We start from the raw sequence: 14,812 nt of genomic DNA, 5'->3' as shown, positions 1-14,812 counted from the left end.
TCCAGCATTTGGGGCTCTTCGGCTTGGAGAACAGATGAGTGAGGAGTGAATAGGAAACGATTATTTGTATCTCCTATAACACCAAAAAGAGGAACATCAAATGAAATGTCAAAGGGATGAACAAAATAATTTTGTCATATTTTACATATTGAAATTGTGGAATTCACTACCCCAGCACATTTCCCAACACAAGGAAATTCTTAAACTACTGAAGACTTAGGGAGGGTGTTGCAGTAGAAATGTCATTTTATACTTGCCCTTGTCTATATCATTCCTGAAACATCATAGCAGAACCTGGTCAAATACAAAATATTAAATGAGGCAAACCATAGATAATATCCTTTACAGTTATTTATTACTTATATTAACATTAATACTCAAGTGAATCTCCATCTGATCCTTGGAAAAAATCCACCAACTTCTATTGTAACTCTTATGTTGCTAAAATAATTCTCAGTTTTGCAGGTGCATAAAGGGAACAGCTTTTTGAAAAGAAACATATTGGTGTGACCAGTCCAGCAGCTCATTTGACACAAGGAAATTTCCCCCCTTACTCCACTCAGTTGCCTTTTGCTAGTTTAATGTGTAGAATGAGCTAGATGGTTGATTTCTGAAAGCATTTAGGTATGTGTGGAAAACTCCATTTTCCTCAGCCAAAAGAGGCACAACGAACTTCATATGAGAAAAAAAGAATAAATGCAGTCTCAATTAATGTAATTATTTTCATGGCTGTTATATATCATACAGAAACTAGAAGAACAATTGAGTAAAATGTCAACTTCCAACTGAGACTAAAGGAAAACTCCTTCATCCTTATAAGTTTCCCAATAACTTCATGCTTCTGAGTATGTTCCCTCTCTCAAAAAATAACACTGCAGTCATTTCAGGACAATGATGTAGCAGCCAGGAGGACCTGATCATGTACCTAGTGGTGTCAGTGACAATATTGCAAATAACTTTCAGTGATTCAGGATCACATTCATAACAAGCATCCTTTGGTTTTCAAAACTTGCAGATCTTTGCTGCTCCCTTGGCAGTTACACACATTTTATGTCTTAAGAGAATATGCTCAGGCAGCACTCGTGGTGTATTTCATTGTATGCAGCCATGGAAAAAAGTGAAGCACAAGCACAGAACAGATGTTCTTTACTATATAAGTTTAAAATAAATGTTTTTGTGATAGATTCTTGTTGAGCCCTAGAAAAATCCTCACTGAGAAAAACCTGTGGTATATGACCTGTTTGGTCATAACTGGTGTGAACTAACAGCAAAATTGCAATACTTGCCTCTCTCTGACAGTAGCACAACGGAATATTTTGCAGTCTGTTAGATATGTATTTTCACCATGTAAGCAGTGATAGAGTTGTCTGGGTGCAAAACCTAATAATCCAGCTATGCCAGGAATATTTTCACTGCAGTCAAGCATACTTAAAGCAAAATACAAATGTTTCAATTTTACAAATCACAGTTCCTAGAAAACTGCACATTTCTTCCAGAATTTGCTTTATTTTTACTTAGGATTCAATGGTATCAGGTTTATTACTGAACTCTAGCTTAAAAATAGCTTTTTCAAACATTTTTCAAAGCTACTCCTGTAAACTGCACCTCGTTGTACGTTTCCCCTTTTGTAACCACTGAGCCTTTTCAGTGGTAGATGTGGTCTAATTGTACCTTAAAAGTAGACCATTCCTAATCACAAATGCATAGATTTTCTTTAAATCAAGCCTTGATGATTAAAGATACCTTCTCCAAAGCTTGTTTTGTTGGTTAACTTAGACTGTTCTTTTATAGAGCCTCAGAGCCCTTTAGGCATCAGAGTGTTGACAGTGTTGCAATAATATTCCTTATATTATTGTGGATTGGAGCATTAAAATTTTACTACAAAACCAGACGACATGTCACAAAGTGGTATAATCAAGGGCTCAGAGACAAAACATCTTCGCTTTTTACAGCTGGAAGACTTGTAAAGTCATTCCTTTCAATTTCAGGAAAACAAAGAAGCTTACTAAAACCTGCAGATTTGTTAAACCAAGTAAAATCAAAATCAGAAACATTATTCCTCTTGACTTAATGGTTTGATTCTTCTTCACTGAAGAAATTAAGTGCAGTGTGAAAAGGTTCCTTCGCCACGACTTAAAGCCATCATACCTTATCATATAAGTTAGGGTTATACTTCAGCAACAAGCCTTTTTGGGTTTGGGAGTACTCTTTCCTTCTTTAGCCCTCCTTCCTGAAGATGAATGTATCTTTTATTTTCATTCTCAAGTTTTTTGCATTCTTTTCAGCTCTCTCAACCTATCTTCTTCTTTCTACATCTCTTTAATCTATTGCAAGACATTTAATTCCCAACTTTAAAAGAAAAAATATATTTTTATCCCTTCTTTTTAATAGTTCTGCTTCTTTTCAATATAATTTGACTTTATAATTGGTTTCTTTTGGAATCTAAAAAATTCTGTGCTAAATTATTTGTGACATGTCTAAGCAATCATATTCTGTTTCATTTTATACAAGTGATTACTTCACTAGTAAATCATTCTTGCTTTATATCAGATGCTTTGAATCAGATTTGTCATAAGTTTAAAACAAAGTCATTGCTTTCTCCATTCAGATTGTCATTGCAAACAAACAAGCTGAAACTATGGCTTCGGCTTGATTTTGCTGTCATTTATTCCATTAAAATCAATGGAGTTGTACCAATGTAAGCCTGATGTAGGAATCAATTTCTGTAAACCTATAAAAATCTAAAACATAGATATGTATAGGTACCTGTGTAAAAATGTATAAATATGATGATAATTTTCAAATACCACAGAAAGTATAGAAACAGATACATTTTATACACCAACAGGTTCAATTGCATGCAAATAACATGCACATTATGCATCCCAGTGAAATGAAGTCTGGTTTATTTCAGAGAAAATATGATGATACTGGTCTAACAAACTATGCAAAGTCATACATTAATCTTAAATTATCAAGATAAAATCTATATCTTCCTACAGAATACCTAATATATACCTGATAGGAGAACAAGAATGTTATTTAGACTCATTAATATGAATTGAATAGTCCCCTTGTTAATAAAACCTCTTTTTTCTTTTTTTTTACTGCTTAATAGAGAAGAAAATCACGTTATTCGGACCTTGACTTTGAAGTAAGTTTTACTGAATTATTCCTGATTATTAAAAGTATTTTCCTAAAAGTAAATGTGAAGTGTTCATTTCAGCAGATTTTAGCCTTCTGGCATAGTAGATGCAATAGGGTTGTTCAATTGGTACTGTACAGAACATGATGAACAATTCATTAAAACTACTTTGGTGCAACTTGTTTGCAAAATATTCTGATATCAAACTGTCATATTGCAATATTAACCATCATGATTTCAGTTTTTAAATTCTTTGCCTCTTCATTTTCATCTGGGTTTGGTTTTTTTGGTTTTTTTTTTCTTTCTTTTTGGCTGGCTATCTACTTATTGAAGAAGTGTGACACTTTTATAGGACAGGCAACATCATTGCAGAAGGTTGCTTTGTTCAAGAGATTTTCAATAATTTCTTTTTATCTTTCTTCAATACTACTTTACAGAAATACGAGTTTCACATCCAAGTAGTGATTATGAATGTGTCAAATTTCAAATGGTGAAGTGCTGCAGGTGTCAAAGCGTATGGATCACATGCTATATAAAAAACTAAGTTCATGTAAGGTTCTTTAGGATGGATATCCACAATTTCCGACTTAGATCCTGCTGAGTGAGAAGGTTTAGTTGTGTTCATTAATGACCATTTTGTTCTATCTCGGTCAATATGATTAAGTCTCCTAGAGACTTGTTTGCGGTTTTTTTCTCTGATTTCTACCAGAAGGAATGCAGCAGTTAGTTTTCAAGGGGCTGTTCATAATTTGGGGTTTTCACATAGGTTGTCTATTCATGCATAGAAATAGCTTGATATAATTCATTACGAGTGTCTCCAAAGAAACTGAACAATTATATTTGTATGGAACCTACAGATCTTGGGCTAAAATTTGAAAGCCCGTGATCAGCACATATCAATCATAACACCAAAAATTCCCCTGTTTGCAATTACCCTAAATATGCTTTAGGATAAATGCATAGAAAGGAAGAAGAAAAACATTAAACAATAACAAATTTGTGATGAGCAAGCAACTCTAAAATTAAATTAAATCAGAAGTTTTATAACTAGAGTGATACAAGAATTCTAAACTTTACTGGGTTTTTTTGTTGAAAAGTAGAAATATCATGCTGTTCACAATGAGAGCATTCTCTGTGGCAACAGATACTAAAACATTCTTCCTGTCACTCAGAAACATAATCCAACACCAAATAAACACCAGTGCAGTACACATTCTGCTCTCAAGAAACACAATTCACATTACATATTTTCTCTTGACTCACATGGTTTCACAGACTCACAGAATGGGTCATGTTGGAAGAGACCACAGTGGGTCATGTGGTCCAACTTCCCTGCTCAAGCAGGGTCATCCTAGAGTACATGGCACAGGATTGCGTCCAGGCGGTTCTTGAATATCTCCAGTCAGGGAGACTCCACAACCTCCGTGGGCAGTCTGTTCCAGTGCTCAGTCACCTGCACAGCAAAGAAATTCTTCCTCATATTCAGGTGGAACTTCTTGTGCATCAGTTTCTGCCCATTTTCTCTTGTCCTATTGCTTGGCACCACCAAGAAGAGCCTGGAAACCTCTTCAACACCACTGTTTAGATACTTACAGACAGTGATATGGTCCACTCTCAGTTGTCTGTTTTCAAGGCGGAACAGGCCCAATTCCCTCAATCTTTCCTCATAAGGGAGGTTCTCCAATCCCTTAATCATATTTGTTGCCCGCCACTGGACCCACTCCAGGAGCTCCATGTCTCTCTTTTACTGAGGAGCTGAGAACTGGACACAACACTCCAGATGTGGCCTCACCAGGGCTGAGTAGAGGGGCAGGATCACCTCCTTCTCCCTGCTGGCAGTGCTCTTCCTGAGGCACCCCAGGGACACCATTGGCCTTTTTGGCCACTGCTGGCTCATGGAGAGCTTGTTGTCCACTAGGACACCCAGGGCCTTCTCTGCAGGCCTTCTCTTTCCAGCAGGTCAGTGCCCAGCCTCTCCTGGTGCAGGACCTCTCCTGGTGCAGGACTCTTCCCCAGGTGCAGGACCCTGCACTTTCCTCTGTTGAGTTTCAGACAGTTCTTCTCTGCCCCTCTCTACAACCTGTCCCGGTCCTTCTGAAGGGAAGCACAGCCGTCTGGGGTATCGGCCGCTCCTCCCAGCTTTGTGTTGTCTTAACTTGTTTGCAATATTGCTGTTCCATGGCCTAGGATTTTTAGAATTACCATTACAATGCAGGAAAATGTATTTTTTAATAGCAAGGAAAGGATGGGGCCACTAGGAGTGACTGCTAAAGAATTGAGACCAGCAGCAATACTGTGCCAGTTGCTACTGTGTTTTACAAATATTGATGCAGACTAACCCCATCTCACCTCCCACCTTTATGATCCATCTGATTAAGTCTGTGGGCTTTCCTGTATCTTTACACATAGCATGGCTGTCTGTCTAAGGTAAAATAAAATAAAAAAGCCAAAAAGTGTTGAGATAGTGTGGCATGGCCAAAATGCTTCTCTTTGGATACCCCAAAGCAGCTTGGCTGCAAAATAGAACACAGTCTGGTGGTAAGATTGAGCCAAAGGGATTGAACATACTACTTAAATGTTTAACACTTTCTTTGCTTTGTCTGTGACCAGTGCCAGCTGGCACTCCCTGAGACAATGCCCTTCCACATTTCTGAGGATACAAAATCACAGAATGACATGGATGTGGTTCTGAAGATAACAAATGTTAAGTATGCAGTGTGGACAAGGCTGGGACAAGTTTGGCTACCTCTGTCCTTGTCCTTTTAACACTCTCTCAGCAGTCTCTACACCCTCAACCTTTCACACGTGTCTCTATATACATACAAGACAAATACTCAGGCTATGTCTATCTTACTAAATTAGACATTTGAGGGAATATTCCTAGGTGCCAAAATACCAGGTTTTATATGGATTAATTTTTAGAAAGACCTTCACTATTTTAGTCTGGCCTTGTCTCTCCAAAAAGTTCTTGAGTGTCATTAGGGACTCAATTCAATCAGGGTACCATTCACAACAGACAATTTGGTTTTAGACTTTTTATTTGGGAAACTAAGAGAATTTAATAGAATTTAGTATTCATGGAGAACATTCCATGTTAGATGTTGCCAGAGAACAGTCTCGGACATGTTTGACTTATTACTATAGAGTCATGGTTCCATACTTAAGAAGAAAAGAAGAAAAGAAGAAAAGACTGTTCTAGTGTCTTCCAATGGAACATTCACCTTAATATAAATAATTTGAAGGAAAAACATGCATAAAAATAAACTTGAGAAAGGCCATTTTTCTCCAAGAGCCCCAGAAGAAACTCAAAGCCAGCTGCTATGTAATGTGAACACAGCCAGACTAAGACTACACAATACCACAAAATACTCTCTGTCTCTGTTATCCTCAATACATGCAGGAGTACAGATGTAGTTTTAAGGGCCTTTGCAATGGATTATAAATAATGAAAGTCCTGTGACTGTGTGGGTTCTGTTACAGAAAACTTGTGTCTCAGTGAAAGAAAAGGGAGAGAGAAAAAGATGACATCAAAACTGGCAAGCACTTATAGATCTCAAACTGGTTAGGGGGATTGAATCTCAAAAGTGGACGCCTGTATCTTGTTTTCCTTTTTAAATAGTTTACCATTACATTCTTAAAATATCCCTTCATGTAGGAAAAAAGAAAAAAAAAACACAGAGTGTCACAAACAGGGCTTAGTCTGTCAGCAGGAAGTATTTCTGCTGCATAATATACTGTCCACAGATTTTGTAAAACACTGACTAATCTAGTTGAACTTTGAAGTTTGCTAAATGAACAGTCAACATGAAACAACTTTACATCTCTTTTCTTGCTATTAATAAAGATAAGTTTGGACTCATTCATGCAGTTTGATGTCCAAAACATGAGCAAAATTATTGGTCTGGACATTTTGGATCCTTGCTGCCACAGGCTGTGCTAACCCCAGCTAAGTGCCCTCCAATTGCTGTCATTTTTTCTCTAGAGCTGGACAGGTAGCTTTTTTATTGAGTCTCAGCACTAACAGTTAGCTGTCAGATCAAATAAAATTCATTCTAATTATGTTGAACAGAAATACAGATGCTGTAGAAATTCCCAGGAGGGCTTTATAATAGGTGTATGCTGGCAATTACAAAACATACGAGAGAGCTAAACAGTACTATTGGCATGCGTTTTAGGACTCAAGATCACAATTACCTTTAAATTCTATGAGAGAGTCTGACTTTTGGATTTCCCCACTAACCCCACTCTCTCATTTCTATAAGCCATTCATTGGATCTACTCTGTTAACAACGTTTATGCCAAATAATTCAGAGAAGTGCCTTATTACCCTGATCCCCAGGATTCAAGTCATCTCTAGCTCTGAGGGAGAGCAGGGATACACAGGACAAGTGTGAATACCAGACTGTCTTCTTTCCTTTCCACAGATCAGTAGACTTTTACCAACAAAAATGCTAAATTGACCACTGATTGCTGGAGCTGCATTCTTTCAGAATTTCATCTGCCATAGCTATTTATTATAATACCATTATAACTCACAAAAGTTTAAAATCATTCTCTTACTAACCTGAAGACACCTCTTGAAAGCAAAGGTAAAAAAAAAATATGCCTGCAGGGAAAAATTCTTTCCTGTTCCCAAGTTTGGCAACTGATCATACCTATAACATCTTGAAAACACAGCATGTTTCCATTAGAGGACTGAGAAGGCATTCCCCATCTGTTCTTTTAACTTAGCTGCTTTGTACAATATTTGAGAGAGAACATTTTTAACTGTGACAATGTAGAAAATCTCCAAGGCAAATTAAATGACCTTGTAGTGATGATGATGATGATGATGATGATGATGATGATGATGATGATGATGATGATATTGTTATTTATAAGATTGACTACAAATCATAGAATCACAAAATAGCCTAGGTTGAAAGGGGCCTTAGAGATCATCAAGAGCCAAGCCCCAGCCACTGGGAGGAACACCTTCCACTGGACCAGGTTGAGCCTCATCCAACCTGGCCTTTAACACTTCCAGGAATGGGGCATCCACAACTTCTCTGGTCTGTTCCAGTGTCTCATCACCCTCATCATAGAAGTTTTTTTCTATATCTAGTCTAAACCTACCCTGTTTCAGCTTAAAGACACCACCACTTGTCCTATCACTATATGTTATTGTAAAAAGTCCTTCTCCAGCTTTCTTGTAGGCCCCCTTAGGTACTGCAAGGCTGCTGTAAGATCTTCCTGAAGCCTTTTCATCTGCAGGCTGAACAACCCCAACTCTCTCAGTCTGAATTCATAGGAGAGGTCCTCCAGCCTGCTGATCACCTTTGTCACCCTCCACTACACTCACTCCAACAGGTCTATATCGATCTTATGTTGGGAACCCCAAAGCTGAATACAGTAGTCCAGGTGGGGTGTCATGAAATATTCATGAGTATATTTGTCTTGAATTAGAGTTCAGCTAAAGCCCTATCATAAATAAAAAAGGAAACTGGATACAGAGTTATGTTTGAAGTTCTCCCCATCTTGATGACAGCCATCCACACTCTGAATCCTTTTCTGTGAGTGGGTGATCATCAGAGTAAGGTGTAGTCTTTTCAAAACACACTCTCAATCTGACTTAAGAGGGGGGGTAGAAATGTGGAAGGGGGGTCGATTCAGCTTGACCCCGTTTAGGGTATGGGGCACAGGAGTAATGGAACCTGCAGGAGACACCACAAGAAGATGTGTGTCTGGAGCCTGGTGGGTGACTGGTGCTTCTGGCAGGGATGCCACATCAATGGGCAACTGCGCAGCTGCACCTAAAGAAAGAAGGGCAGCACAAGTTCAGTTTCCATCCTTTCCAGATCCTGATGCTACCACAGTCATTCTAGTATTAGTTGTCACGATCTCCAGCTTTGTATTGTTAAAAGTTATTAATTTCTAATATTAATAATGGGGTGTTGTCCACATTGCCCATTTAATAGAGAAAACAGAATAACACCCTACAATACTTTGTAGGTTTTTTTCTCGTAAAAGAGAAAGAGTTACCCAACAGAGCATATTTTCTAGAAAGAAGATAAGCTGGTGCTTTCTAACCAGGAATTTAAAAGAAGTCTAGAACTTGAGAGTTAAAGTTGGAAATTTAAGTTACTGCACCTTCAGTTCAGATTGTTCTTTATAAGCAATAGGGAGGGGGTGGGTGTCAGTGGGTAGGAATTATGGAATGGAAGCTAGGAAAACACAAAGTAACCAAAAGATCCATAGGTACATGTTCATACCAGTCATGCTGCTATTAAGAATAAAATGTAAAGACTTTTTTTTCTGGCTGACTTCCCAGTGCAAGTGTTTTATTTCTCCTCCCACCTGCTTCTCCTCAGGAATAATATAATGAACTGAGTAAGACATTTGCATTATTCATATTTGCTATTTAATCACATCTTGGGTACACGATTAAGGAAAATATATCAGAAAGTAGCATTCTCTATATTCCCAGCCTTCTACTAAAAAGTTTCCAAATGGAGATACTTGTTTCACAGCCTCATGCTATTTCCTGCTCTTTAGAGCTAGTGTTTTAACCCACCAAAAATGTTTTATTCCCATGACCATGTCTCCTTATTTCAGACAATAATAATCTTTGAAGTAGAACCTTTCTTTTTTATATTTATATATATGAAAATTGCCATATACTCCTGTCTACCATTGCAGTAATATCTTAAAAGAATCCCTAGGAAGACACTTAAGTGAAACTCCCCTCACAAATTTAGATCAGCTATGGCTAGTTAAATTACCTTTTGTGAGGAGTTTATTACCAAATACTGCAAAAGGTTTTCCCTTATTCACCCCACAACTCAAGTTAATAGATCTTTAATTGCTCATGTCCCATCTCTCTCTGGTGAAACGTTGCCAAACTCCTTTTCTCAGAAGGGAACAAGTTCTCAAGATACTGTGTGGCTGTATTAAGACTAATATGGTTATTACAGCATGGCAGTAGAAATGCCTGACCAAAAGAGCAGCCACGTTTCATGAAATCTCTAAAGACATAATGCAAACGAAAGATAAAGATGGCATTGTTAAAGGAATATTGAGAGTCAGGTATTGCCAGTCTGTTTTAAAAGGTATTAACCTAGGCTTGGCAGGAGTGTTACCACACATGTAAGTTTGCAGGGTTTCACTCACAACTCCAGGGAAAATCAGGCTTGACAATTAGTAGACTTGCACAAAGACCTGTGTCCTGCACCTCTTCTATCAGCATTCCTGGCTGCTGCCCTGGCTGTAATTCAAGTTCAAGCAGTTACAAAAGCTTAAGAAAAAGCCAAGCCCATCCCCTGTTGGATTGAGGTGAAGCATCTTCAGACCCTCCCACCCCCAGACCATCCAGACCACAGAACTAAGAGACTGGTCAAACAGTAAGCAGCCTTCAGCTTTGCTCCAGAGGCTGCTCTGAATCCATAACTGAGCATGAATTCCTTTGAAAACAGCTCTGATAGGCATAGTTTACAATCTAGGCTTGAAAACAGGCTTCACTCTCCAAGTAGCTGCCCAGGCAGATAAATAGCTGAGGCCATGAGAATTGTGGGGGCTCTTTGGGGTCTTCCCCTCTTCCACAGGAGTGCCATATAATTAGTTTCTGTGGAAGAGTGCCCTTGGCATGGGCTAGAAGGAGGGTGGTTTCCAATTTATTTGTACATGAAATAAGAACGCAAGTAAAATTGAAAAAATGTGCTTCTTTTCCTAATATGAATGCAGTTCAATATGAATGCATTTTATGATTTGAATGACAAGAAGATGTCTAAGTAAAAAGACATAGCATTTGGGGATTTTCCATTTTGAGCCAAGATTTCCGAGTTCAGCATTCTCATAAAAATTATTCCAACAGGGACCATTACAAAGTGCTGTTGCTTTCCTGTAGAAATTAAAATATAAGCATCCATGCTGAAAAGAGAAATTCTAGAAAATATTCTTGATGTGCAAGAGAAATACTCTTCTGAGAAATTGCCATTACTTTCAGGATACTTCCAAGCTAGCATAAAACCAGTGGTCCCTTATTTCAGCAACTCGATAAATGTAGAGTTAAAACAGTCTCTTGTACACAGGAGGATCATTAAACGCACCAGAGAGAAGGGCCAGGGCAATTCACTTCCATTGGTCAAATCTATAGGGAAAAGATGGCCCTGCCAAATTCAATTTACTTTATTATGTTGGAAAAACGAATGCTTCTCTTAAAAAAAAAACCCAGACGCAATTATAAATATAAGCAAGTATATTCCGTTTTGCAGAAGGTCATGCATACAAGAAAGAGGCATATGGAATTGTTTCAAGAGTTAAATCAGAAATTTCAGACTCTGGACAGATTTCGGGATGTACCAAAATCAGGCAGTATGGTAAGTGTCCTTCTATTATATTTAAAATATGGTGGATCCTAAACAACAAGGAAACAAGAGCCCTTTGACTTCAGTACATTTCCCAAGAAGACCTCACCTTTAGGTACCTCAGAAATGAGAACAAAAGCTATTTTCAGTAATCCAACCTATGATGAGACTCATTACGTTCCACAATTAGACCATAACTAACTCACTAACATCATTGTAGATGACAAGTAATTGAACTGTAGGGAACGCATTTCAAATCTGTATGTGCCTACTGTGTCTAAGGGGCTTTATATAGAGAAAGCAGCTCACTGATATAATTTGACCAATAGGGCTTTTCCTCTAGCTAGGCAAGGGATAATAAATTAGATACTTACAAACAAGTCCAGATAGATTTACCTATATATGCAATGGTCCAGAAAGCACATGAAATCTCTGTAATGCCATGTCTTTTCCATAATAGGTTTATAAATATTTACCATGGGAAAAGCAAAAATTAAATCATCCTGAGTTGAGGCTGCTATCATCATGATTCAAATTTATCCACACACACTCATATGCACATGCATAACACCCTGACTACATCTGATGATGAGAGCAAGGAAATAGTTGATTCTGCCTAATTAAAACAGCTAATTTAGTCTGACATATTTTTTATCGGTAATATTTTGATTATAAATAATTTTATATAATTTTATAATGTGAAAATTGTATATTAAATGGAATTGAGCTAGAATCATTGTATTGTATAACTTTTTCAGAAGAGCTGCTCTCAGACATGAAGAAGAGGTATTAAGCAGATGTGAGGCCAATGGATTTACATCATTTACATCATCTTAATCCAGCAGAAATTTAGCCCTGATTCTTTGATGAACCTTTATCTGTGATATGTGTTATTTTGTATCAAGTTCTCACTCACTCCCCCTTTTGAGATCAGCTGACATGTAAAGTTTTCATTTGTCTCCCTACTTGAGATTTGCTATTCACATAAAGCTTGAATTAATTCAAAATCTCAAAGGGAATCTCAGTGGAAGAGTTGTGTTTACTCTGTTTCACGTCGGTGCTGTGCTTTTGAAAGCTCTGCTAATAAAAGCTGCCTAGAGGAATGGTCTGTTTGTGAGACAGTCAGAGAGTGATCCAGGTACCTAAATATAGGCATCTCAGGCTATTTTAAACAGAGGTCTTGGTTTACAGCACAGTATAGGCAGTGACGATACAGGACTCAAAGAAGATCTGCACCTCTCATGAAAGATAGTTGGAGATCAACCAGAAAGTCTAAAAGCCTCTTAGATGGTGCAAAAATATTGGATTTTAGCAACTAAATCCCACCCATCATGCCACAGCAGAAATCTCTAATTAAATTGGTCCATAAAGTCTTTACCTTATAAAACCTAGCATTAAAAAAAAAAATCATTCAGTAGAAAATAACCACCTTTCAGTCTGTTAATCCTAATATACATGAGCTCATCAGCCTGTAAGGCAAGGTGGCTCTCACAGCATTTTCAAGGTTTCTGTCGTTCTGCCGTGCACCTGCCGCAATTCAAAATCCAGCTGGCAGTCTCTATTTTAAATCACTCCATATTTCAGGCAACAAACTCTTCTCAGTTACCTTCCTTTCTCTTCTCCCTCTTTTCTACACTCTTCTCCCACTTTTCTCCCTCTGTTAGAAAGATGTCTATTGGTACTGGATCTCTCAACCCATTCCTCACGTATATTGGTTCTGTGAAAGAAAGGGCTTCGCTGGCAGCTCAGGTGAGGAGCCTGCCAAAGTGTTGATTGCTCACAAAGAAAGAGTCTCAGCGGTGCCGAGCACCCACCAGCCTGGCTCCCTGCAAAGCCATTTCCCCTCTCCAGCTTCTGTGTCTCGTGAGAGCACGTCAGCAATCAGCCTTATAAATGGAAACTGCTTTATTTCATCTTTGATTTTAATTCTTCTTTCTTTGGTCTTCAGGAGAACTCAGGACCGAGCAAGGCTCCATGGGACAGTTTCAAAACCACAGGTGACTACCAACACTATACAACGATAAATGTATTAGACACAGAGGCAAAAGATGCTTTAGAACTCAGACCAGCAGAATGGGAGAAGTGTCTGAACTTGCCTTTAGACGTGCAAGAAGGTGACTTTCAAACAGAAGTTTAACAAAAGCAAACTGAACAAAACAGAAACAAAGTAAAAATAATTCATTGCACTGACAGTAAAAAGACTTCAGGAATCCTGACGATCCTGACACTCCTGTCTGAACATTGCAACTCCTTTATGTCAGGCTCTTCCTGTGCCAAATGTCAGTGGTTTTTTCGTACAGTATATTCCCACTAGTGTGGCTAGTGGAGAACCAGGTGTACAATTCTTACCATCGTGTGTTGTAAGTACCCGTGGAATGGATTTGTAAGGTAATCTTTATAGATAAACCTCAAGCAACGATTCATGTTGTAACAGCTTCATTTGGTTTAGTTTTCAAAAAACTTCACCATGAAGCACAATGTATATATTTATGCAGTTTTTAAAGTTTATAACAGTCTGTTTGGCCATTACTACACTTTTTACTTTATAATATAAAAGCAAAGTTTTTGTCATTAAATGAATGTCTGTTGAGCTACATTCTTCATTGCTTTAAATGCAATAAAGTAATAATCTCACTTTTATATGAATAATATATTTCACATCTTTATTATTGCAGTTTTCTCTGGAAAGCTCAGAATAGCTTTCTCTGCTGCAGCTGTGTATAAAATATTTAAAATGTTGTATGGTGTAAATAAACCTTTGTCTACATATCAGTTTCCTAGTGCATTTTATTCCATATTGTTTCTCTTAAATTTGAATATTTATAAAATTTTCTTTAAAAGCACAAATATTGAATAGGTATTTGCAGTTTTAATAGCATGTTGTATGTAGCTTCTTCAAGAAGTTTCTAAATCATATTAGTAGGCTTGTAGCCATTCTGCATTTTCTTAGGTATTCTTTTCTGACAGTGTACCATATAAATTGGACTTGTCAGAATTATATTACAATTGTTCTGTTTTATAAGAATTTTTATCTTGTTGTAGAAAGACAAATAATAGAAAATAAGTTAAGTTTCAATGCACAGCACCCAAAGAAAACACTTAGAATCATTATGTCTTGTGCATGGTCTTGTTGCTGTATAACAAAAAATAATCTCAAGATTAAAAAAATCCTGAGTATTTTAGATCAAAAAAAAAACCAAAACAATGAACCAAATCCCAAAAAAATTAGTCAGTTTCATTATAAATCAAGAAAAGAGTATGATTTGTATTGAAAATACAGTTAAACAATTAGGAAAAGGAAGATTAAATCTCCTTTTCCATGCAC

The 14,812-nt window shown here is 37.5% G+C and overlaps 1 protein-coding gene across 11 annotated transcripts in view; it reads left to right on the top strand.

The window, feature by feature from the left end:
- ADGRB3 (adhesion G protein-coupled receptor B3) overlaps positions 1-14,259 on the top strand; it is a 448,905-nt gene extending 434,646 nt beyond the window's left edge. For 5 of the 11 annotated variants that reach the window (XM_010405707.3, XM_010405688.3, XM_010405662.3 and 2 more), the window contains 3 exons: positions 3,119-3,154; positions 11,395-11,499; positions 13,436-14,127. In XM_010405707.3, the coding sequence (XP_010404009.1) occupies positions 3,119-3,154; positions 11,395-11,499; positions 13,436-13,624 (330 nt within the window). In that variant the 3' untranslated portion in view covers positions 13,625-14,127. Of the gene's footprint in view, positions 1-3,118; positions 3,155-11,394; positions 11,500-13,435 lie in introns of all 11 variants that reach the window. The other 6 variants (XM_010405732.3, XM_010405697.3, XM_010405654.3 and 3 more) reach the window with 5 other exon arrangements.
- Positions 14,260-14,812: the final 553 nt, after the last annotated feature.

The sequence above is a fragment of the Corvus cornix genome, chromosome 3, assembly GCF_000738735.6.
Source record: "Corvus cornix cornix isolate S_Up_H32 chromosome 3, ASM73873v5, whole genome shotgun sequence".
NCBI lineage: Eukaryota > Metazoa > Chordata > Aves > Passeriformes > Corvidae > Corvus > Corvus cornix.
This window is presented reverse-complemented; position numbering and strand designations above follow the sequence as displayed.